At 41.8% G+C, this 25,933-nt stretch overlaps 2 protein-coding genes across 28 annotated transcripts in view; both read right to left on the reverse strand.

The window, feature by feature from the left end:
* Nucleotides 1-17,118, reverse strand: part of TECTA (tectorin alpha) — a 79,407-nt gene extending 62,289 nt beyond the window's left edge. For 8 of the 21 annotated variants that reach the window (XR_012333288.1, XR_012333290.1, XR_012333289.1 and 5 more), the window contains exons 1-7: nt 16,985-17,118; nt 16,008-16,237; nt 11,701-11,843; nt 10,458-10,513; nt 7,845-7,909; nt 4,546-4,679; nt 1,575-1,862 (exon numbers count right to left, since the gene is read on the reverse strand). Coding sequence is in view for 17 of the 21 variants with exons in the window: in XM_073808066.1 (XP_073664167.1) it covers nt 1,575-1,862; nt 4,546-4,679; nt 7,845-7,908 (486 nt within the window). In the remaining 4 variants the exon portion in view is untranslated. The other 13 variants (XM_073808056.1, XM_073808052.1, XM_033861889.2 and 10 more) reach the window with 13 other exon arrangements.
* A 33-nt stretch (nt 17,119-17,151) lies between these two features.
* Nucleotides 17,152-25,933, reverse strand: part of TBCEL (tubulin folding cofactor E like) — an 82,100-nt gene continuing 73,318 nt past the window's right edge. For 5 of the 7 annotated variants that reach the window (XM_073808071.1, XM_073808067.1, XM_073808069.1 and 2 more), the window contains one exon: nt 20,331-24,313. In XM_073808071.1, the coding sequence (XP_073664172.1) occupies nt 23,995-24,313 (319 nt within the window). In that variant the 3' untranslated portion in view covers nt 20,331-23,994. Of the gene's footprint in view, nt 17,171-18,356; nt 18,551-19,464; nt 19,537-19,779; nt 19,823-20,330; nt 24,314-25,933 lie in introns of those variants that run through there. The other 2 variants (XR_012333291.1, XM_019941751.3) reach the window with 2 other exon arrangements.

The raw sequence follows: 25,933 nt of genomic DNA on the forward strand, positions 1-25,933 counted from the left end.
GCTTCTAAAAGATCTCTCATGCCCAGTGTTTACTTGGCTTGTTGATACGTGTTCCTCTAAAGAAGGGGGGGCCTAGGATAGTGGGAGATGGAAGAGGGGCCGATTCCGAAGACAGGGCTGGAGGGACACTCCTGCAGCTCTGGAGGATTTTTATCATCTTTTTCTCCAAGGAGCTCAAAGCACTTAGATGTTACCTCATTCGTCCTCATTGAAAGAGTCCTCACCTAGTCCATAAATTTACGCCCAAGTACAAACCAGGAAATATCTGAATTATCTTGCCATTTTTACTGCCAATGGAAGTTTTTTTTGAAAAACTGGTGGTCAGCATTTGATGGGCATTTCTTCTCTTTATTTTTCTCCCTCTGATACTAAAATGTATCGATCGCTGGCATCCTGCATTCTAAAGCTGTAAGGTATGAGGCTCAAGGACATCAAACATCACCCGAGGAGTCGTTAGCAATCCATAACATGACAGGGGGAAATTTTTGCTTCTTTAGAGGTTATTTCTAGCCAGTGCATCCACTGTTTAAACTTGTATCTTTCTGTTCTCCAGAACCTCTTAGTGATAAAGTGCTTTGCGATGCTCTGGTCAGAAGGTGCAGAGAGGCAGGGTGCTCACGGCAGGGCAGCTACGAAATGCAAGCCCAGCACGTTTCCAACTCTGCCTCTAACTCAGTAGTTTCTGTTTCACCCTGAAACAACTGACTCATCGCCAGGGAAATCGGAAAACAGATGGGATTGGAAATAATCCTAAGAAAGCGGAGGGAAGATGTCTGAGTATCTTTGCTTACTGGAAATTATACATTGAAGACGCATCTGCTGCTTCAAAAAAACTCCATTGCCAAAGTCATCCACACAAACGGCAGGCTTTCCTGAAAATTATGTTCTGTCCCTTTCTGTAGAAAGTTGATTATCTCTATAATAATGCCAGTGATAATCTTTCTTATCTGACTGTTATCTGATTGCCCATTTAGGATTTCTGAGCAGATGCTGAAACTTTATTCATGAAACACTTCAACTGCCCAATCCAATTACCATCAAATATGAATAATTCTAGCCCTGGTCACAATTTTAAAAAAGGTCATAACATAATAAAATGAGCCAGATCATTTGGCTCCAAACTGGCACCCTAGTTTCCTTTTCCTATCAGGTTTTGTGAAAAAAGAAGAAAAGGAAATTAGCTGATGGAGACAGGCATTTGGGCCTCTGGTAAGGAAAAGGGACCTTTGGGTTCCTGGTGGGTCCCTAATCGTATGGGGTCTCAGTGTCTCAATCACTCTCCTGCAAAATAGGAATGCTACCTACTGCAAGAAACTTGTGGAGGGCTTCTTTTTAGACATTTGTAATGGTTCATGATAGAGATGACACATCTTCTGAAATATTACAGCTGACTGGACTGGTTAGGTGTGATAGCTCCCTCTGTTTCCTGGAAAGTGGGTGGCAAGACTCCTCAGTGTAACTCAAGGAAACTGACATTCTTCAGCTCTAACAATTAGACTCCTTCACAGTAGTGAAGATGGACAAGAATTAGATGTCAGAATACGAAGTGGAAAAGGGAAAATTTGAATGATTACAGGTGTGGTGCTGCTTCCTCCATAAAACGTTACTTCGTCCCAGGTCACAATGAAAACCCAAGTGGCAGAGAAGGTTGCCATGTCTTTGAAGTACTTCCTGATGTCCTTGGTGGCTCTTTTCAAGATGACAGGGTCCGTGGTCTCTCTGTAATAGATCTCGCCTCGAATCCCATTGTGTACATCTGCCCAAAATGGAGCAATGAAGGCCCTCCCATCCGTCAGGGGAAAAGATTCGGGCGTGAACTGGCTCACCAGCACGTTGAATGAAACAACTCCGTTGTTATTGACCTACAAAAATAAAAGAGGTTTTGCACAGTGGATCTGAGACCATGACAATTTCAGAGTTATAAACCAAGACAGATGCTCGCCTAATCATATGAATGGAAATGACTTTTAAACTACTGAATCAGAACCCCCAAACAGCAGCTTCCATTGCTCAACTAGGAGGTTCATTTGCTTCCAGACAAACTCATTGGTTTCCTTTCACTTTCAATTTGTAGCCAGCTGCATTTCTTATTAATAATCAGCCTCATTTTCATGTTCTCTATCCTGTCTTTATTTATACTTATCAAATGCTACTGGATTGTGTGTGTGTGTGTGTGTGTGTGTGTGTGTGTGTGTTTGTGTGTGTGTGTGTTGGGCTAGGCAGTGGCTTATGTGGGCAATAAAGAAGATCCAGAGTTACAGATGCAAAATAGACAGGAAAAAACCCAAAAAACATGGAAGCAGAAAGTTAAATGAAAAAACGGAGGAACTCTATATTAGACCTTGATTCCTATTACATGACAAAAGAGGAGTGTCAGTGAAAGGTAAATCAAATACTCCATCACCAAACTCAGATCTCAAGATGAACCATATCCCACCCTGGATGAGACATTTAAAGGATTTCTACTGATGTCAGAACCACTCGGTACTCAGAAAAAGATAAGGTTACAATCCACAGATGAGCCCAATTCCATTACAGCTCTTGTAGTTTGTTAGCTTCTTTGTATAGTCTCTGCACAAAATGGAGACATGAAAACTTTACACTGTATATGTAAATGACTACCTTATGGTGATTTCTTCATGATTTGTAAATGGCTTAGTAAACTTATTAAATTACTAAACCTTACTGCAAATAACAAGCCGATATATATACTCATAAACAGTATCTGTAAACAATTTGCCTCTGCCTGTGTCTGCAGCTCAGTATGTTGGTACATGAAGCTGATTTAACCCAAAGGCTTGTATGGTTTCAACAGCAGGAGTGTCTGTGATGGGAACAGCAGGAGTGTCTGTGATGGGAACAGCAGGAGTGTCTGTGATGGGAATACTTGCAATTCCTCAATAGAGAAACATTCTATTGTTAGGTTCATATTTAATTAGTAATATTATGGACATTAACAGTGACTCAGATCCCAGAGTTAAGTTATCAGTACCTGGGCCAAGGGTATGTATGTCAACCTATTTTGGAAGCAAGGGTGTGCAGTTTGGAAAGGAAGCTGGAGATCCAGCTACAAGGATATTGAGAGTCTGCTGTCTGCAAGTATCAGTGAACAACCCAGAAGCCTGAACAAGACTGCATGGCTTAAAGTGCTGGAAACCCAAGGAAAAATTTGCCCTCAAATAAGCCTCCCCCAAATTAAGGACCCTCCTTCTGCAAAGGCAAGAATTATTCAGACTCCATGTCACTTAGTACAATGGAGGAGAAAGGGGAGCTTAACTAAATACACGTGTTCTAGAGGTCTAGGAGACCAAGGCTTCCAGAATGGAAGTCCTGTGCAGCCCTCTCACCTCCAAAATCAGGTCAACACATTCAGAAACTTACAATCAGCTGTTATAGACTAAGGAGGCTCTACAGTGAGTAGAGCAGGGGTGTAATTAAAACACACAGACTAGCAGAGGAAGTTAGTGATGACCCAGATTTGTTTTGATTATATTCTATAGTTAAGAGCAGTGGTTCTCAAACTTTTGTGGGCATCAGAATTCCCTGGAGGGCTTGTTCAAACAGACAGCTGGGCCCCCTCCCAGATTCAGTAGGTCTGGGGTGGGTCCTGAGAAGTGACATTTCTAGCAAGTGCCTAGGTGATGCTGCAAGTTCAAGGACCACAGGTTACATAATGGAAGAGGGAACTCTTTTCTAGTGGGAGTCAGCCTTGAGCTATCAATCAAAAGTTGGGGAAGATAGAGGTCCCAGATGCAGAGGAGGCCAGAGATGGAGGTGCCTGGAGTTTTATTTCTTCTTCCAGGGCAGAGCGCAGAATAGAATAGGATGTAATATAATCTACATTTGCTTCACTTAATTCTTTTAAGGCCGAAAATCAAGACAGATTCAGTTGCTCTGAATCTTCTTGTCAATGTGCTATAGTCTCACTAGCAGCAATTCCAATGATCAAAAAATTAAAAATAACCTGAGAACACAGGTGCCCAGGAGAGCTCTGACAGCAAATGATACCACTTCTTCATGCAGCTTTGACAATGAGACCCTATGGCGTATCTCAGGCCCAGTGAGGTTGGCCAATTCTGCAAACAACCTTCAAATAATAGTTGAGTACCCCTCTACTCTGCTTTGACTCTGCTCCATATTGGTAGGAAGCCTCAGAAGAGCAGATGCCTAAAGTCTTCACACCCCCAGAAGGGAAAGAAAATTGCTGTTGCTCCTATTATGGTTCATTGTATCTTTTTATCTTGTCTAGTGGCAGAAATAATGTTCCTGGCACTGGGGCCTCTGCTTCGCTTGGGTGTTTCATCACCCACAAAAGCAATCCATTGCTCTGTATACTCCTCCGCTGTGAACGTTAGCCATGAAATATACCTTTGACTTTCTTAATCATAAAACCTATCAGCTCATGAAATCTCAGAACTCGTCATCTGGGCTGCCAACAAATCCTCCATTCCCAGAGCCCTGGAAGAAGGTATTTAAAATACTTTTCCTTAATGACCAGCAAGGTGGGAGAGCCCTAGAGCAACAGCTGGGCTGCTTGTCACTTACATAGATGGTGCGGTAAGGAACGCCAAAGAAGTAGATGGGGATGGCCAGCTTAATCTCAGATGAGCTTCCGTCGTCTACTTTAGGGGTTTTGGTGTCATTCTGCCAAAATGGATACATGAGCTCCCTGGGCTGAACTGTCAAGAGACAGGGCGGTTAGGTGGATGGCCGATCCCCCTTCGGTTCGGCAAGCTGCTTTCCTCCCACCCACTAAAGCCAGCTTCTTTCAGTAAGTCTTACAAACGACGTGTAAGTCAGACAGCCTTTTCATTTATCCTCAACCTGGGCTGGACACGGTGCGTTATCTTCTGCCTCTGGAAAGGGGAGCGTGGAAGTGATGGCATTTCTCCTTAAGAGAAATTACTTCCCGCTTCATTTCTATGTTTCCATACATTTAGGAGACAGCAGTGGTTCACACTGGCTGGAAGGTTGTGAAATCAGCCCTGCCTGGGGCTCTCAGGGCACTGAGAGGTGCCTCTAGGTCTGGTGTGGCTTAGCCCGCTGAATCCTTGATCAGAAGGCAACGTACAGAGAACGTGGCCAGTGGCTATGAGACTCCCTTCTAGCTCAAGAATTCTACTATCAAGTCTTTTCCTGAAAGGAGTCCCCTTCGTCCAGATGCACAATAGGAGAAGATACCAGATCACTGAGGAAATAAACAATAGTTGGATCTGGGACAAGAGTGGGAAGAATGGGTTTGTAGTAACTGGCCTGTGAATGACCTTGATTGAGCACCCGCCCCATGAGAAGTCTCTCTGCCCAGCTCCTGTTTACAAAGACAGACATGGGATCCTCTGGGGCAAAGGAGGTTGGGCCTTTGAGCAGTCTTTGGGAGGAGGCTTGGGGCGCTTACTCATCATCCTGGTCAAAGGTGAGAGTCATCACACAGACACACACGGCTCCCCTCCTGTAACCATGTCACCACCTCTCTTGGCAAGCTGGCTTGTTTCTCAGAAGTTTCTCATCCAAACTCTTGCAAGGGGTGGCCCAGCTCAGAGAGAGAAATTAGACAATTTCCCCAGGGTCTACATTACTGATGATCAGGTCCAATGGCATTTATGAAATAATCTATATCTGGGGTGTAATGTTTCTTTGCCTCTGTCCTTTCTTTTCTTGGATGAAAACAGAGCAATAGAACATCATCTGTTCTTCCATTTTCTTAACTCACATGTGGCAAATGCATTTGGGGCTTCTGCTGACAGTTCGTGAGGCACCTGCTTGCAGATGTTGATGCCCCATCCCCAGGTCGGGGGCCCCTCCTTGGGAAAATTCCTGCTCTGTGCTGATGGAGCCGATAGGCTGGCGAGAAACCACCAAGGGCTGCCCTGCTCTTTTGGGAGCCTTTAAGTGAGCAGAGAGCAGCTCATGTAAGAGAGTGGCCGAGTGACCAGAGAGCAGCTCAGTAGTGCCTGGCCGAGTGCCAGCTTCTCTCCTCGTGGAGCAGGGAATGAGGGGAGGTCTGCCTGGGGGAAGAGCTACTCTGTTTCCAAGGGCTAGCTAACACCAAGAGGGAAATGGGGAAGATGAGCCTGGTCATTGGTGTATAAGCATCGTTCCCCAGCCTTCAGAAGTCTCTGTGAAGCCAACCAAAGGAAATCTTCGGGAGGTGCTGTAGTTAGTTTTATCACAGGGGCACTCAGCCCACGTGCTTTATTTAATGTCACCATCAGCAGACAAAAAAGGTTTCTCTAACAGTCATAATTACATAGAAGTAACAAATTCCAAATTCCCAGAAGGAAGCAATTTTTAAAAAAATCTCTTTATAATCCCTATCATAGAATTATACACAGATACTTATTAAATCTGAAGGGTAATGAACATTCTCAAATTAATAATAATAAATCAAATTGTGTCATGGATTTATCCTTCATGGGGAACTTTTCAGAAGTGATGTCCAAGTGTGAACAAGGTCTCAAATTCACGCTGAATTGTAATCATTTGAATAGAAAGATTAACTGGTATTCGGGGCAGTGTTGGCCAATCTGCCTAGGACAGGAGAAATCCATGCCCCTCCTGAGGAGACAGAAAACTATGGTCAGAGAGATTGTCCCTAACTTCTCTCTCTGCTCCAAAGGTGACACAAATTTGCAAGATTCATCCCTTCAGGAATGATCCTAACTAGCTCATGATTTTGAACTGGAAAGGATGCACAATCAACATTTTTCAATTTTAAGAAGAATACAAATAATCAAGATATCTAATATTGTAAGTACTTATCAAATAGTTGTTGAATAAAAAAAATGACTAATAAAAGGGAGTAGGTTTAAACTACAGTAATTCCTACCTTAGAAGTCATTACTATTATAAAAATATAGCTTGTTAACAGCATAGCCTATCAATAGAATCAGAGTGAATAGAAGATAGAATCTCCTCACCCATGCTGATTGTAGGCCAGGAATTTTACAATAAACTTTATGTTCCCAGAACGTTGTTTTGTTTTTTTTTCCTCCAAATAAGACACACTTTCTTAGAGCAGGAGTACGAGGTTAGAGGCAGTTGGAGTCATTATTGTGGGGTTTCACACTATAGCCTGCCTGCTACAACTGCTTAAGTTTATCCAATCCTAGAAAAATGTTAGGGCTCCACATGCCTTATAGCTCTGTTCACTCAGACTTGTAATCATGTGTCCGCTGAACTAAGCAAATAAAACAAAGAAGATGCTCTAGAGTTTTAGCCATAAAAGTTTCAAATCGATATAGACTTTCCCAGCTTTCTTGCCTAAAATTTAAAAACTGTAGAAAGAAATGCATGTGATCTCCTACCTACCCGGGGCAATGCTACATACAGAAAAAGGAGGAATCACGGAGGGGAAAAATTTTCTTATTTCACTTGCAGTTTTAGATTTTTGGCCATTGTAAGTGGCCACTGATACTCAAGTCACTGACATTAATGCCACTGGAACTCCCTCATTTTGGCTTAAACAAGTATATTTTTTAAAGTCTGTGCCACCAGTTAAATGCCTCATTGGAATCAATCGTCAGGCATGGGATGCACACACACCTACCCTGTGTACTTTTAATGAAAATAATCTGCATATCTTAAAGACTTATTCCATTGACATGGGGCAACTTGGTATATACAAATTGTGTTCGAAGTGAAATAAGAAAAAGTAGGAATGTAAATGAACATCATTCAGAGTTAATGTATTTTGCCCTTGACGGCAGAATTTAATTTACATTTTTCTTGTTGTAACTGTAGACACATGTACACCTGCCCTGATAATTACAGTTCCAACAAAAGCGTCTCTTTATAAATTCAAGAGCATGCTAATCACGAGCTTTATGGAATTTTGTAGTACTCACCTTGGTGCCGTACAAGTGCGAAGATGAAAGAGACCCAAATTCTAAGTAATGATGAATAATTCATCCTGGAATTTTAAAAAGAAAAAGAAAAAAAAAATCCCCAGCTTGCCAGAGTAAATAGAACACCAGGTGTGTTTGGTGGCAAGTCCCAAGACACATCACAACCATCATAGAACATTCACATAACAACATCAACAGTTCTGAGTCAGGATGAAATGCCCTGGATGCTGGCGGGCCCTCCTATGTTCAACACCTCATGAACAAATTAGATTCCCCCGTGAGAAGCAGTTTGGAAGTGCAATGAGATCATTCAAATTGTCAGGAAATTATAAAGAATCAATGAGCACGGCAATGAGTCAAGGAAAGGCATCTACTCTCCAGCTACTTAAGCCCTGAAAAACAGGACCCCACTCTACAGATGCCTGTTGTGTCTCTAGAACAGACATCCATCCTCTGTGAGACCAGGCTCTCCTAATTTTCACAACAGCTTTCAATCAGGATCCCATAAAAGTCAGTTAAAACACAATGTGGTCCTACAGGTAGGAGGATTTAGAGTCTGCCATCACCTTCTGTAAACTATAGAGCCAGTCCATCACTCTGAAGTACAGACCAGAGTCACAGGCTGTAGAAGACTGTCCACTGACTTTCCATATGTGAAATGAATAATAGACATGTAATAAAAAAAGAACCATGCCAGGGGTGGCTCCTTGGAATTACAATAAAAATAGAATCCGGTATACAAGCAAGTAATTAGTCGCAGCAAATTAATTAGAGAAAGAACATCACAAAAGTGAACTTGCTTTCATTTTAGTTACAATCCGTTGGACCGGTGGCTTTACCCCTTGGACGATCTGTGCCGCTCTGTAGAGCTGAGAGGCAAGCTCCAAATCGTACGTACTCCTGTGTCAGCACCAAGTGCATGGGTAGACACTGAAGTTTGCTTCCGATAGCATTCTTAAAACTAAAAACCCTTCTCTAATTATTGGAAGCTATCACAATTCTTCAGCCAGATTTCCATGGAAAATCAGTGAATCTCCTCTGTGAGTTTTACTGTAAATCTTCAGTTGTCAGGCACACACATTGAAATCTTAAGCACATAATAAATATTAGTCAGTTTTGCTGAAAATGGGAGGAAGCCTTTAGCAGAGATCAGACACAGCTTTTAGCAGAAGGAGATGTCAGGCAGGTTTAAGACTGGAGTCCTTAGGGAAACAGTTCAGAGAGCAGGAAGGAGGATTCATTTAAATATTTGTATTTATGAAAAATGTCACTAACCTGTTCTGCAGAGACTGGAGGAATGGAGTCGGAAATATTAAGCCAAATCTTGGTAAACCAGGAAAAATTAGGTAAAACAAGAATTCATGTCAGTTCTCCCCCACTTGCTGCCAATTATTTCTGATTCCTGAAATGATGTCTGAATCCCCTACTCTCAAAACCAAAAATTCAGTTAGTCCTGCGCTAGAGTCACGTAAGTGTTGAGTTGCAATCAAGTTTTTCTTCTATTGATTAAGGAAAAGTAAATCTAAAGATCAGTTTCAGGATTGCGTAGAGAGGTTCTTTTCCTGAAAAACTAGACCTTTTTCTCCTCCCTTAAAAAAAAAAAAAACAGAGTAGATTCAGATGGAAATGTCAGTTACTTGGAGCTGAAACCTTGGTCCTTTCTGATCGGAATCACTTTGCACTGAAAAACACAGAAGAAAACCCCCCTTCTACCTTTGTACCCAAAAAAAGGCAAGTGTATAATGTTACGGAATTAGCATCCACCAGCATGGGATTCAAACACCAAACAAAGCTGCTGCCTGCAATATTTAAAGTTGGTTTTCTACCAAAGTCTTTTTTTGTTTCTCTGCTTTTGAACGGCTGCCACAAATAGGCTCTACCCTGTTTTTTCACAGGTGTGCGTGAAGTATTGAAAGAAACTGTCTCAAACTTTTCTAGGTTTTATTCCTGCCCCTTTCCCTCTGATACACCGCAGGGCAGCGGGTTAGGCCGGGGGACAGGTAACCAACGCGAGGCAGGATCTTTCACAAGGGAAAAACCAAGGGCTCTGGAAACCTCCACAGATACCAGCGAGGGTCCTTGGAGGGAGTGGGGACAGATAGACCCCCCCTGACGAAAAGTTGCAGTAGGTATTTAAAAGGCATCGTGAACGAGGTAGAAAGGTGTCCGGTTCGATGCAGAAAGAGAAACATTGGCTAAGGCAGAAACTAAGTTTACTATCCAAAATATTTAAAGTGAGACTTGTTAAAAAAAGGAAATCATTTGAAGGTAGCAGGAGAAAACTCTCTGTAAATCAATGGGAATTTAAAAATTGCTTCAAAGTTCTCTCTGACCAGACATTTAAATGCCAACTGTATCAAAAGACATAATTCCAGTTTTGAACAAATTGTCCTAAAATGGACAAGAGGTTTGGGAAACTAGTCTTTCAGTCTAAATTATTCAATATTTTTTCCCATAATCCTGTGGTGATTCAGTAGGTTTTACGAATTCTCCACATTTACTTTCAGATGTCAAATGACTATTTTCCTCCCCAAGGCACATATTTATGTAACAGAAAATCTGATTTTTTGGGTGCCTGTCCAAAATAAAATTAAACTCAAATCCAAGACTCACCTCAAAGAGCATTCTCCTTGCCCAGCCTTTATTAAGGTTTCAGTCCAGTAGTCAACCTAAATGTAGTGAAGCAAAAGAATTGGTTCTATTTTAAAAACTGCTCGTGTCATAGTAATTGCTTTGGTCTTCCTTCATGCGCTCGTGGGTATTTGTATCTCAGCCTTTTGACCCATATTAAATGTTTCATCCTTCTTGGGGCAGGACTGCTCCTGGGATAAATGCCACCTGGGCTAACCAGATACACAAGATGGTGGCATAAATGGATCAGAATGACTGAGAAGCTGGGTGCAAGCGAGTGCCAGGTGCTTGAGGACAGACGGAGCTGGCTTATCGCTGGTTGGGCTGGGGAGTCAGTTAGTGAGCATGTATTCCGGGTGTACACTCAGTGGTCACAGAGGGAAAAATGACAAAAATCTCTTTTTATGCCATGTCGGCAGGAGGGTTTATTCTGTTTGAAGGGGTGAAGTGAGCCAAGATTTGACAAGATTTAGACCAAAGGTGGTGTGGGCGTGGCTTGGAGCTAGTAACCCAAGACAATTTGCGTTTTACAAAGATGGCATAGATGGAAGCTGCTCTTTAGGCAGGAGGAAAGGCAGTTCAAACGAAACACAAAACAAAAAAATATTCCTAAAAATGAGTAGAATAAGCCTTATATGCTGATTGTTTTTGTTTTGTTTTCTTAAGTTTCTTACACCTTCTGTGAAAGAAACAGTCAGATCTGAGCTAGTTTGAAATGATGCAGTGAGAAGTGTGGACGGCCACGAGCCCCCAGCTGTGAGCTCCTTCAGGCTCAGCCTCACTGTCGGAGCCAAGGGCAACCCCATCCGTGACTGGGCGAGGTGCTGGGACAATTGCCTCAGCACTTTCCACCCGATGCAGGACTCCCCTAATGGGCAATTTTTGCTCTGGAGGACCTAGCTGAGGTGACAAAGGCTATATCAAGGGCTCAACTGAAGCAGCTCTACTATGCCCAAATCAGGGTCTAATTGGGAAAAACCTGGACTTGTGTATATAATTTTATGCATTGGGATTTTATATATGTGTGTGTGTGTGTGTGTATATATATAAATATATATAATGTATATACATTGGGGTTGAAATGTCCAGATTACTGTGGCAGATGGCAGAAGAAGGGATTAAAATTCTCAGAGACATGGACACGCATGTATATCATGTGACTCCAGAAGACCCAACAGATGATCATGTCCCACGGAAAGGCCCAGAGGACAGACACATCACCCACCAAAGGCAGCAGGAATATGCTGGTGAGAGACGCACAAGCATCACAAACAAGCTCGGTGGGGCTCCCCTCAGCAGGTCAGGGCTGATGGCAGCAGTGGTGGTCAAAGACCTTGACTGTCCAATCGCAGTGGGGATGATGGGCACCTGAAACAACAGAGACCAGGGAGCAGCACTCTACTGCCTGAAGCCAAGGGGGTCGAATCTTCATAATAACCAAGCAGGTCAGGGTTGTAGCCAAGGGGCCCTGATCCATAGAGAGTTATGGAGATGATTAATAGAGCATGGCATCCAAGGGGCAAAGTAGATGGGCAGCCAACAAGGGTATTGCTTACTATATATAATAAAAAAGAGCAAGAATGGTTGAGCAAGAGGCCAAAGACCGTTGCCCCAATGAAAGGTCTTGATCCTTTGCTCAGTTTGTGGATCTGAGTCAGTTTTTCAAATCTGGAATCCATAGACTAAAAAGGTAACCAGGTCACCAAAGGGAAGAATCCTGCAACATCATGACAAGTGTGTACAGTAGTGATTCTCTCAGTCCTTCCCCCAAAGGACCTATGGTCATTTACTTGATTGACTGTAGACTGGGGGAGGGGAATGCCTAGATATCTTGTGGACTGTTGGACAAGGGGTTTGAGTTAACACTGATACCCAAAGACCCTGTTAGAGTGAAAACAGAGAGGCCAAGGAAACAAAAGGAGACCTGGCCAAGTCCCAGCAGGCCCACAGGGGCTGCCGACCTACCTGGATGTCAGTTCCCGAGTCCCTACATATAATTGGGTTTAATATACTTGACACATTTGGTCCTTGGTCTGTGTGGTAGAAGCTGTCATAGCAAGGAAGGAAACTGATCCTTCTACTCCAGCCAAGGTAGTAAATACAAAAGAGTCTTGCATCCTGGGTTTGGGGGAAGATGGTGAAGATTAGTGTCACTCTTAGAGAGCAGGGGTGGTGGGATTTATCATATCTCCATTTAATTGGGCAAGATGGATCCTGAAGAATAACTGTGGGCTACTGCAAGCTCCAGTTTGCATCTGCTGTACTAACATATCTTTGCTGGAGATACTGCGTTAGTACAGATGGCTTCAGATACATGGCTTCAGATACATGGCATGTGGCTGTTAACTGGGCAAATGCATTTTTTTCCCTATCTGATTCAGGCGTGAGGATCAGAAAAATAGTTCATCTTCAAATGGAACAGACAGCAATATACATTTATAGTTTTGCTGAGATTGGATGGAATGTCTCCTATAGAACATCACCTTGATTCACAACGTTGACAACGTTGATTGGCACGATGAGGAAGAAGTGCTCCGAAGGTGGGAGTTACATTCTTCAGAGATTCAAGGCTAGTACTTCAGTAACACTTTTAGGAATCCAGTGGTCAGAGACATGCTGGGATCTCCCCACCAAAGCAAAAAGCAAATGGCTGTATCTTGCAACCTCTCTACAAAGAAATTCTCCCCTCTTTGTAGCTTTCTTTGGGTTCTAAAGGCCACATATTCCGTACCTACAAAAACTGCTCCAGCCCACATACCAGGTGACATAGAATTCAGCCAGCTTTGACCTGGGTTGAGAGCATGAAAGAGCTTTGTAGCAGCTCCAGACTGTAATGCAAGCAACCCTGCCACTTGGGTCATATGTTCAGTAAGTGCTTTGTTGTCGGAGATGTTAGGGGCAGAAAAAGATGAAATGTGATGTTTATTGCAAACCCCAGTGGGAAAACCATAACTCAGGTCCCTGGAGTTCTGGAGCAAAGTCGTGACATCCACAGCAAAAAATAACACACCTCCTGAAAATCAGCTCCTGGCATGAGAATGTTCCCTATGATGGAACATTTGACCAAGATACAAGTGACCACGTGCCAAGAAATCCCCTCATGAGCTGGGCCCTGTTGGACCCCCCAAGACATAAAGTCAGGGGGTCCCAGCAGCAACCTACCCTAAGATGGAAATGGCAGAGCTGCATATCTTGAACTGGCAATGAGCAAGCTGCTGAACTAGGTAGCCCAGAATCCATGTCACCTTTCAGAGTTATACTGGTTATCCCGCCCCGCAACCCAGATAACGCATATGGCCCTATGTGAAGTGCGAGGTGGGCGGTGCATATGACAAGCTGAAGGAGGATGAAAAAGCCTAAGCTTGGTGTGTGTCTGCAAGCCCAGAGCATATGGTGGCTCCACTACAGCCTCATGCAAGGGTGGCCTTGAAAGACAATGATAGAGGAATATTTTCCCAGTGGGTGGACTTGGGGGCATTATATCTTGCCCCCAAGTACTCTGTGTCAAAGTGGTCTGATGTTAGAACATGTACAAATTCATAGGCAGTGGTGAATCACATATCCAGTTGGACAAGGGCCTGGAAATAAAAAAGTGGCAAGGAGGCCTGGAGTAGAGACATGTGGATAGACAGATGGGAATGGACATGAAGTGTGAAGATCTTTGTGTCCTATGTTAACACCCGAAAGAAAGCATCCACTACAGAAGAGGGACTAAACAACTAAGTAGACAAAATGACTTGGGCAGCTGACCTGAAGCAGCCTTTGTCAGTGTTGGTATGATGGGCACGTATATGAAGTGGCCACAGCAGCAAGGATGGAGGTTATGCAGGAGCCCAATAGCATGAACTCCTATTTAGCAAGGCTGAGTTAGCTATCCTGACCTCTGAACGTTCACCCTGCCAATAACAGAGACAAAAGCTAAGCCCTCAGTCTGTCACTGTTCCTCGGGGAGACCAACTGGCCACTTGGTGGCAAAATGACTACACTGGACCACTTTCATCCTGGAAGGGCCAATGGTTCCTTTTCCCAGGAATAGACCTGGACTCTGCATATGTGTATGCTTTTCCTGCCCACAGGGCTTTAGTCAGCACCACTAGTGAGAGGCTTGCAGAATGCCTGATCCACAGGCATAGAATTCCATGCAAAATAGCATCCAACCAGGGAGGCCACTTTACAAAAAAGGGGATGTGAGCGTGGGCCCAAGATTACAGTAGGAGCCCCTGGTTGGAGCAGTGTCCCCAGTAGGAGGAATGCATGGGTCCAGGCACCAAAGTGTGGAAGCAGGAGTAGCCCCACCTGCAAGTACTCCCAATGATTATTGAGGGACTTTGGCTTCCCAACCCCTCATCTCTAGGTTGTGCAGAGTTTGACATCCTGGTTCCCAAGAAGGCGTGCTCTCACCAGGGGACACGGAAAGAGTCCCACGGACCTACAAGCTATGGCTGTGATGCTGCCTGGGTACTCTGGGTTCCTTGCTGCAGAGACTAGCAGGAAAGACGAGCCACCACCCTATTAGGAATCCCCGACCCTGAGAAGCGGGAGGAGGTGCAGCTGCTGTTGCGTGACAGGCTCAAGGGATGAGACATGTGGAACTCAGGTGACCCGTGATGGTGGCTCTTGCTACTCCCTGGCCCAGTTGTGACTGGGGTGGACAAGCAAAGCAACCCAAGTCTAAGCAGCATATAGTTACCAGGGATTCAGATTCCGCAGGAATCAGGGTTTGGGAAAAACCACTAGGTAAACCACTGAGACCAGCTGAGGTGATAGAATGGATAATGGAAGAGGGAGATGGTGGGTACCAGTTGTGGCTCTGAAGCCATCTGCAGTGTCACGGGCTGTAGTCCGTTCCCCTAACCTCCCTTTTCTGAGGTTCCCCTCTGGAAGAGCCCTGGAGGAGCTGGCTCTGATCACGGATGGAGAATTGCATCTACACATGGCACAGGGTGGACTGTGTGGTACATACAGTCGTGCACCACTCAGATCCACCTTCAAGAAAAGAATGCTTTCCAGCCACAGGGAGTATGGTTAGATGACAGCTCCCAACTGTTGGCTCCTTTGGCGTCTGCATCAGTGTTCAAGCTGAGGCCATGTTCCTGTGTTCCTCCATCAATGACTTGAGAAAAGCTTTGGTAAAAGGACCTAAGTGGGATGCCTCTAATAGGAAATCTTTGCTCTAGAGCATCTTATTGGGCTTGCAGACTTTGTCAGGGCTGCTGCGTGGTGTGATGCCCCCTCCTGCCCCATCTTTCTTCTTCCCCTTTTCTTTCACAGGTGTTATTACCCAATAAACCTTTTGCACTCCTAACTCCACCTTAGCATCTTCCTCCTAGCCATCTGAATCTGCAACATTGGTGTCCTGGATAAATATACAAGCCCTCTACAACTGATCATTTTGCTTCATTGTATAATCTGCCATGGAGATTCCAGATATTTTTGTAGTACGGTTGTTTCTACCACTTATCCACTGATTGAATAATGTTCAACCTCCTAGATCTAGCTAGATAAGGTGATTACATCGAAGGTTATGCTTACGTTCTCCCTGAAAATGGTAGTTAGCCACAGCAGAATCCTTGAAATGGATGAGGTGATATAGAAAATGCAATTATGCTCGTGAAGACTTCTCCTGAACAGTAAAGATGTTCATGATGAAAGGGTCTCAAGAGCACCACATCTGGAAGTTTGCTTCTCTTACTGCCTTGGAATCTTCATTCTTAGACACCTGGGTTAACTTTCATGGGTTCTCCTGAAGTCTGTTTTTCATTCTTAAGAGAAAAATGTTTAAAAACCTGATGTCATATTTCTAAAATTTTCATATTTACTAGTATCATGGTAATAATCGTTTAATGGCAAGCTGCAAGCATTAGGAGTTTAAATCGTAGCACAAATGCTCTGGACATGTCTTTTTAAAGAATTAATATTATTTGCCTCTAAGTAATTTTCTTTTTGTGCTGATCTTACTCCGTCTAGACACTGGACTCTTAATTATGAGAAAAATGGCATTGGCTCTTTGAAAATCACATTGAGTAACATTAATGTTTATTAACTAGCAAGACTTTCTAGATCTAAGATCTCAATAATAAACGATGCTCAGCTCTGAAATTGAAACAAGAACTCACAGATATTTTCTGAAAGTAACTCTAGTACCTATCTCTAGGCAAGGAGTTTGAAATAGCTAATTCTAAGTAGACCAACATAACCAAAAAAACCTCACAACTGGTCTTATTCTAACATCCTTGTTAGCACATTAGCAATAAGGTTGAAAAGGGGCAGGGGGAGTGGAGAGACACTCTATATTCCCTATTCACCAAGTAGCACCAAGTAGTTCTAGAAGAATTTCACTGGTCGGCAAGAAGCAGCTCTGATTAAAGCTTACTGCAGACAATAAACAGAGGGTTTTAGCACTATTTGTCTATCACTTTTCAAGGGCACTCAGCTGAAACAAATGCTCATACATTGTTAAGGATAAATAATACATACACCTTTCCCTGCAGAGGTGAAATCTCACTCACCAATGATTAAAAATTGCAGATTCCAAGGGAAGAGAGCTCATAAGACAGACGATATGCATGGCTCATGCAAATCTATTATGTGTCGAATTCAAGTGCCTAGATTTGCATGCCTAATTGGGAAGAATGCCATCTTGGTTGCACTAACATCTCGCACGTATCAAGCCCAAGATCAGTAAAGTCTTTGACCTTGCAGGGATGTGACAAGTATTAAAATCAGAAAAAAAAATGTTCTTTTATGTAATTCCAGTGGAGAACAATTTGGCAATATCTATCAAAATTACAAACACTCTGACCTTTTGATCTAGCAGTCCCACTTCTGGGAATGTATTCTACAGATTCATTTCAAACATGTAAAAGAACATATGCTTTTTACTGCAGCAAATTGAAAAAAGTAAAAAAGAGAGAAAAAAAGAGGGAGGGAGATTGGGAGAGAGAACAACGAAAGACTCACATGTCTATCAATGAGGTGTTGGTCAAATAAACTATATACCACATCTATAAATGGAATACTATATCTTATATTATAAACAAAGGGTAAGGTGATTTCGTATATGTTGCTATAGAGAGATTTCCAAGATACATTTTAAGTGAAAAAAAGCAAGGTGCATGATGGTATATAATATGCTAACTTTGCTGTATAAAAAGGGATCAATAAGTATATTCTCATTTGCTATTATTTGTGTTGACTCGGCAAAGACACACAAAAAGCTAATAAAAGATGGAGTACAGGGGTTAGAGTAGAATTTTCCAGTGTATACTTTGTTTATATTGTTTGATTTTTGAATCATGTGAATGTTTTGTATTTAAAATGAAATACAAATGGTTCTTAAAAGATGTCTTCTTGTAAACAAACTATAAACCAAACAAAATTTTAACACAACCAAAGCAATTCATAATGTCCTAGTTGTATTCTCTAATAGTGGAATAAGGCTTACATCTGCCCTCAAATGTATCAGGTAGTTCAGAAAACACTGTATTTTTTAATGTCTGCCTCCTCTTATTCCCATTCTTATTTAACACCTTAATTGTATTACCTATAATGACTAAGAAGCATTCAAGGGTGAAGAGTCTGTGAAAGACTCAGTAAACTGAAATTGCATCGTAATTTTTTGGCAGACCTAGATCTCACAGACCATAATAGATAAACTGCCTCCTCTATTTTGTAAGCAATATTTATATTCCTCACAAGGCTCTGTCTTGAATTTTAAAGAGGAACAGTAACAGTGACAGCCTCAACCTTTCCCGTAACAAAACCTGTGATATGGGCTGCATTAGATTATCTACTTTTTCTCCCCCTATAAACACCAAGTTCACTTGAACACGGAAGCCTCCTTAATAAAAGTCTGGGTCAAAACTGAGTGACCTGTCTCACCTTTAGTTGTTCACGGAAAACAAAGCGTTAAGGCTCTAGAATGTCGTCAGGTTGAAGACCAAGTGACCGGTGTTCAGCATCATATTGCAGGTTCACTTCTTCTTGTCAACAGCACCCATGACAAGTGTCCAATCTGGCTCCTCCCAGGAGAGCAGGGAGGACAATGGATATACACCAATCACAGTGTTACAATTCTGAAAATGGCATGAGGACAAGTTTCAATTTGGATTTAGAGCTATCAGCCGCATCAGTGATTTTGTTATAGAGCAAATCAATTTAGTAACTGAATGTGGAGGAACATCTCACTTTAGTGTTTTAGTGAAACATAAAGACTAACATTAATGGTGTGACTGTGGAGGGCTATGGGAGAACCTTAGCAGCAGGTAGTATAGTACAGCTCTCAACTGCAGCCAGACTGCTTGGGTTTGAATCCTAGCTCTGCTGTCTTTTATCAACGGTGTGACTTTTGGCAAGTTACTCAACCTATCTGTGCCTCACAAGTAAGAAGATGGGGATAATTAACAGTGCTGAATCATAGGGATATTGTGAACATCAAAAGGGCTTAATATAGGTAGAGCATCTAGATCCGGCCCTGGCTGATAATAAACGCTCATTGTTAATGTTTAGAAGAAACACGAGCATGAAAATTATAAGCCTGGATCCCTGGCACTGATTCACACGACCAGCAACCCTATCTGCTTTTGTCTCATCTCCCTCTTGGATTATGAGTTTGTTACTCCCCTCTTGATATGTGTGCCTTAAAACAGAACGCAAGCAAATTGCTCAGGTGCCTAAACCACACTGAAGAAAGGCAGAAGATGTTCACACGTTTTCTACTCATATGTCTAGGCAAGTATATATATCTGAACATCTTAAGAGATCAGTTTGTTACAAAAAAAAAAAAAAACCTACCCATTTTTAGTGTTATTCTCAAATTTTTGAAGGAAAAGGATTCAGAAATTCATTATATTTTAAGGAGATATAATATGGTATGCTATCCCTTTCATGTATTAACTGAATTCCTAAATTTTAGTTACATTAAAAACTTAAAAGTAGATGAAATGACTCATGTTAATATCTATCATGACCTATGCGTTTTAAAAGTTACCTGGCTAAATTTGAATCCTGAAATCCTAAGTCTAAGTTGGAGAACACAGATAACTTCTTTTCCAGAGAAGAGCTGGAAAGACAAATGTGACTTCAAGGGTTAACCTCCTTGTTTTACATGCATTCTGGTGGAAGTTATAGCATTTTTCAGTCCAATGGGTATTGGGTGTCTTGACATATGTCTACCTTGCAAGAACTCAGAGACCCTCATAATAAATACTAAACAGAACTTAGCACAGAGGTTAAAACTATAATTTTTTGAAATTTGAATAAGAGGTAGAAATAATCTTACATTTAAACAGATCGCGATACTTACACACTTCTGAAGCACTGAGAAAGAATTTGATAGAGTCTGTCTTCTAAATACAGTAATAAAGTATATATAGTTCTTGGACCTTAGGTCTTGGTACAAGGTTAATTCATAACAGATTACCAAGAAATTACTGATAAGCAGATGCGGTTCAAGTGCCCCAAACCCTAATTTTTAGAGAAAACTATTTTTCAAAGGAAAGAAACGTCACGTGAAAAAGTGTCGCAAATTTCTAATTCATCAAAATGAGATTCTTACTCAAAAACGGGGATGCCGAATAGCTCAAAGGTGGGTTTTCATCCTTAAAAGAGCATGTTAGAAGTATAAAACTTTGCTAACAAAAAGGCAATAACATATTTCCTATGAACCTTTGTTTTGCGGTTTTAATTTCTAACTTTGGCAAGATGCCAACTAAGTTTGTTAAGCTGGTCAAACTCTTTTACCAGCTTAGGCCAGTTCCCCAGAGGACTCAACCACAGCACTGATGTTGAATTTCTGCTGTATAAAAATAAACATGCACCACGACTCCAGGAAAAAATCAGAACACAAAGAGAAAGTGGACTTTTAGATTTTTAATTTTTTTTAAAGATTATCTATATATCTATATATATATATTAATAAAAGTGCAAAGAATAGACCTTCATGTTTAAATTATATTCTAAAATAAAATATATATTTCCATGAACTGCAGGAGACAACTGGCAAGTAAAGAGCCTGAGAGAGTCCAGTCCCTCTCCATCACTACAATGGACATATATTTGAAGGAAGCACCTATGAAAAATAGTGTTCACAACACACCTGGTAACACAGAGAGCTTCTGGGTGTTCTTGAAAGCAGTTTGCATGTCAATCTAACACGAAATGAGGGGAAAAATCAAATTCATAAACAGAAATGACATTGCTTAGAACAATCTATTACTCTGTACTCTTGTTTTATTTGCCCTGGAGCCTAGCACCTCCCACGGAGCAAGCCACCTTCACACACGCGCTCGTGAAACTATCGCCTGCGCGCCTCAAATGGTGATAGTTCCTTGTGCAACAAGCCTTCCCTGTTCGTAACACTGCTGATTTAGCATCATAGCTGAAACATCTGGTTAGAACTGAACTTTTCTTTTTAAGTAAACAAACTTTTAAAACATAGCATCATAACATTCGGCTCTGTTACACATAGCTCATGTTTTGGGCTTGTTTTCACCAAAAGGTCTTAAAGGAACAAGAGTTATATAATATCTGCTGCTTTCTTATGTATTTATGGCTATGGTGGTGATAGGTTGCAGAAACAATAGAAACTTTCAATAATAAAAAAAGATATATGACTCTGAACTTTTTTTTTTCTTTAAAGCAATCTGGGATATTTCAAAAATTCAAATTCAAAAACTGATTTCCACTGTGGTGTCAGCAGCTACATGCCCACATGAAAATGATGCCTCAGTTTTTACCTGGCTTTCTTTTATTACTCCTTTCCTTTTTCAGAACTGACAAAAAATTTCTATTTTAGAAAAGATATGTTCTATACACTGTGCCTGCAGCAACGTATCTGTAATACTGGCTATGACAGGATTTTGCCTCATGAATGTCAATAATATGCTCTCACTGAATCTGGATGAAGTTAACATTAAAATACAGATAAGCTACAATCAATTATGCATAACTTGTAGACTCAAAAGTCCATGGTCTCTCCTCTCCTTCTTTTTGACCTGTTATAAAAATAATTTTGGTTACAAGTGTCTACACAGCACCAATTTTATTTCAAAAGCAGCATCTTTACTCAGCCACCCAAATCAGTCTACATGTATACATGCTCAAATATCTTTTCTCATTTACTTCTGTTCTGTAACTCTAAAAGACCGGTAATTGCATTAGATCTTGTCTCAATCAAAAACCATTTAGCAATTATTAAAACAATCAATTACAATGCCCTAAAAATACCCACGGCCACTGAATTAAATGAGAAGTTCCCCTGACATGCAACTGTGTAATCGGAGAATTATGCCTGCAGTCGATGAGCACTGTGTTCTGTAATAGCAGAAGGAACAGGTCTCTAATAGTAAAAAAGCATTTCATAAAACTTTGTCATATATAAAATATCTTATTAATTGTCATCATTCCACTGATGATTAAAGCATAAGTGTTTGCTCTGCTTTCTGCTGTGGGACAGTCGGGGGTCATACAACCTCAAAAAATAAGGGGGCATCTGTTTCTCAGGCTGACAAAAGCTCAGTTACACTGTTTCTCTCTCAAACTCGTCTGCACTCACGCACACGTACACAAAAAGCATCCACAGTTTTAATCTTCCTGACACTGTTGCCACACTTTTTTCCCACTTCCAAAAACCTGTCAGGAAAATGTGATTGCAAAATAATTATTCTTGTCTATACCCAGCCTGGATCTCCATCGCTCATTTTTATGATTTTATGATTTTGAAAGATAAAGCAAAAGGAGAACAGGCATCATTCATCTTCCTCAAACCCTTTGGTTTCCACTTTCAATGTTACAGTGAATGTAGATTTGACTCAGCAGGCCTGGGTCAAAGGCTTTACAGATACTGAACCTGAAGTGCATTAAGAGAATAAACATCTGCTATCATGGCGTAGGACAATTTAAAAAGTAGCATCCGTGAAGAGTTTACAAGAGTCACCTAAAAATTTCCTAAGAAATTAAAGAATTTGTAGGAGGGACGGAATCATGTAACAAAGGTCAAAAGGTCAAACTCAATCGGGTAACAATTACATTCTTTGAAAAATACTTCATGTGCACATTTTCTGCCCCAGGTGCACTAAGTCCTTCTCAAGTCTCCTATCTGTAAACATGGTGGATCCAGAAAGACATATATCAAAGAAAGAGATTACACTGATTAACAAAGGAATAGAAGAACAGACAAAAAGATTTCAGAGCAGGTAAGGACTACCTTTTAAAGGAAAGTGCTTTAAATATGCTTCTGCAAAAAATATGACTTGGAGGCAAATCTGAAGTTTTGACACTTATACTTTACTCAGAGATTAGTCAGAGTTGTTCTTCTGTAGGGGCAACTAAACTGAAATGTAAAACAAAAAGAATTGTTCAATTATGACATCACAAAATCCCAGGGAAAAACTAGGAATCAAAGCTCCCTTTGATTAAAATTTCCCACTTCGAATGCAAGGTGCAAGAGCAAAAGCTTCCAATGATGACAGGCAGGAAAGTCACAGTACTCGTTCTCCCATACTCCCCCCACTTGACTCCCTCATACACACTACAGAGAGTTTGCTAGCTAATTCTCAGCTCTCCTGGCACGTATATCCATTGCTCTGTTGGATTCTTCATAAAGTCAGGCCTCCATTCCCAGTAGTTTAAAGTAATGAAAAAGATAGACAGATACGAAGAAATACATTCAAAAAGCAAAAAGCGAAGAACTCTGGAATGTGACGTAGCTCATGTCAGTAATGGTTGATATAACTGTGGGAGGAACATTAAAACTGAGATAGTTACATACAGAGTGATCAGGCTGCTGTGCCTGTGCTTCCTGGAATTCTAACACTCCATCTACTCTTCTTCCAGACCCTAACAGAGCTATAGGTTCTAACTGTACCTGAGATCAGAATCAGGCTGACAAATGCGTGACACACTTGAAATTATTTAAAAAGGGAGAAATGAAGAAAAACGTTACCCAAGTTGAAAAATAAGAAGTTCATTATGGACAGAATAAAACTAAGGTAAACATGTATGGACACGAGTCGAAATGAAAAACTGAACCCAAGAAGGAAAGGAGAGAGAGGGAGGGGGAAAAGGAGGAATTGGGAGAGAGATGTGTTGCCCCTTCCTGGAAAGATTCCTTGTTTCCTGATTTAAGTGCAAGATACTCTTCTGAGGGGACAATGCTGTTCACGCCATCATCACAAGTACACCTAAGTGGTCCTGAGGACCAAGCAGTAGACAGATCCCAGTGAACACAGTAAGAAGTCGGTGGCTGCCTAGTCCCCTCTCATGAGGGAGGGCACAGAAACTGGAGATGTGGCCAATTCTGGTGGCAGAGTAGAAGGAATCTGTGGTAGAAAATACCAAAAACAGCCCCCTACCCATTCTAGGGGGAAATATACAAAGCCCCCCTGAAACCTAAACAAAACAAAACAAAACAAAACAAAATAAAACAAAACAGAGCAAACTTCTCCCTCCTGAAGGAAACCTCATGGGAACAAATGCCCTGCGAGTCCTAATGCGTGTGTTCTCACAAGGCTGGCGGAGGTTATTTTGTTTTGGATTCCACAAAAATTTTGTCTCCATCCCTAATGCCAAAAGAATGCAAGGCTCGAGAGCTGTACTTCATTTCCTCTGGGCCAAAGGGCGCTTCATGGTCAAAATAGTAGAGAAGCATGTTGCTAGTGGGTAATTGCACCAGAGTTTTTAATTGTTTCTTTAGTTCTGCAACTGTTTGGTCCAGACGAATGGTCATTTCTTCCACCTGGTCGTTAAAGTGGACTTCTACTTTCGCACTGCTCTGGGGTCTCAGGTCCACTTCTGCCAAAGGCTCCAACTTCCCATATTTTGTGACTAGTTCATGATACCTAGGAGGATAAAAAAACAAAACAAAACAAAACAGTGACAACTTAAGCCACTAGCGCATGAACTACTGACTTCTTCAGAACTATAGGTAAACTACACTGTTATTCTCAACATCTTTCTAATATCCTAGTCTAATATTATATCTACTTACCTGCCTACCTACCTATTGGGTGACTATTGTGGAATCTGTGATCTCAAATCGTTGCCCTTTTTTTTAAAAAATTAATTAATTAATTAATTTTAGTTTTGGCTGTGTTGGGTCTTTGTTTAGGGCTTTCTCTAGTTGCGGCGTGCGGGCGCCACTCTTCATCGCGGTGCACAGGCCTCTCACTGTCGCGGCCTCTCTTGTTGTGGAGCACAGGCTCCAGATGCGCAGGCTCAGTAGCTGTGGCTCACAGGCCCAGTTGCTCCACCGCATGTGGGATCCTCCCAGACCAAGGCTCGAACCCGTGTCCCCTGCATTGGCAGGCGGATTCTCAACCATTGCGCCACCAGGGAAGCCCTGAAATCGTTGCCCTTTTGAGGCCACAGTAAAACCCCGTTCTTGTGTATCTGGGAAGAGTCTCTCCTAAAGATGGCCAACATGCCTGCTGCTAATCTTTATATAAGAATCAGCTTACAAAGGAGAGGAGAACCTAGAAAAAAAGTAGACACTACAAAGATTATAGAGAGAAGTCTAATCACTCTGTGGAGCCTGCTTGCTTGGGCACCAGCATCAAGGCAGGCAGATACCTAAGCATGCGTTCCTTGGTAACAGATGGGAAGATGGACGTAGACCAGCAGTTTCCGACCCCTGGGGAAGGCATAAGTTACAAACAAAAACATCTAGTTGTATGTTAGCTGTTAACTCAGCTTTTTCAGTGATGCTTTGTTGAATGTTCCAGCCTAGCCTAGTCGACTGTAACACAAGGAATTTGTGGAAGAGTCAAGAATACGCTCTTGTAAAGAAGTGGTAAATGAGGGACACAAGTTCCTTGATCAAGGCAGGAATAAACAGCCAAAGACACCAAGAGGGAAGTGAATTATAGAGGTGAGACTAGGGCCCAGGAGGACAAGTTTCCCATGTGGAAAATCTTGCCTCCGCTGCCAGCCTTGGAGGATCTAGGTTTGATTTCATTGAGAAAGCTAAGCAGTTTCCTACAATCCAGAGAGGGGGAAAATGCTGAAAAAGTCTAATATTAGCTTTATTATAACCAAGATATACTGAGGTTAATTCGGGATCAGAATACAATGGTCATAAGATTACCCCCGCCACGTTCCCCACCCTACTGGCTTTGATTCGGTTAAATCAGTGTTATAATAAGGTTGGTAGGAGCACGGAAGCTGTAGTAAGACATCTGTGGTCAGGGATGGAAGTAATCATGTCCATGAAAGGGAGTAGCAGGTATGGTAAAGTAGCACTGGCCTTGGAGTCAGAAGACCTGACTTCAGAGTCTTGACTCCATCTTATAATTAGCTGTGTGGCTTACCAACTCACTCAATCCTTTTGGATCTCAGATTTCTCACTAGTAAAACTGGGATAATAAGTCTGCCCTTCCTACCTTGTAAGACAGTCATAAGAATCATATAAAATAACAGATGAGCAAGCACTTGGTAAGTTCTAAGTTCATATGCAAATAAAA

This window comes from Tursiops truncatus, chromosome 8 (genome assembly GCF_011762595.2).
Source record: "Tursiops truncatus isolate mTurTru1 chromosome 8, mTurTru1.mat.Y, whole genome shotgun sequence".
Taxonomy (NCBI): domain Eukaryota; kingdom Metazoa; phylum Chordata; class Mammalia; order Artiodactyla; family Delphinidae; genus Tursiops; species Tursiops truncatus.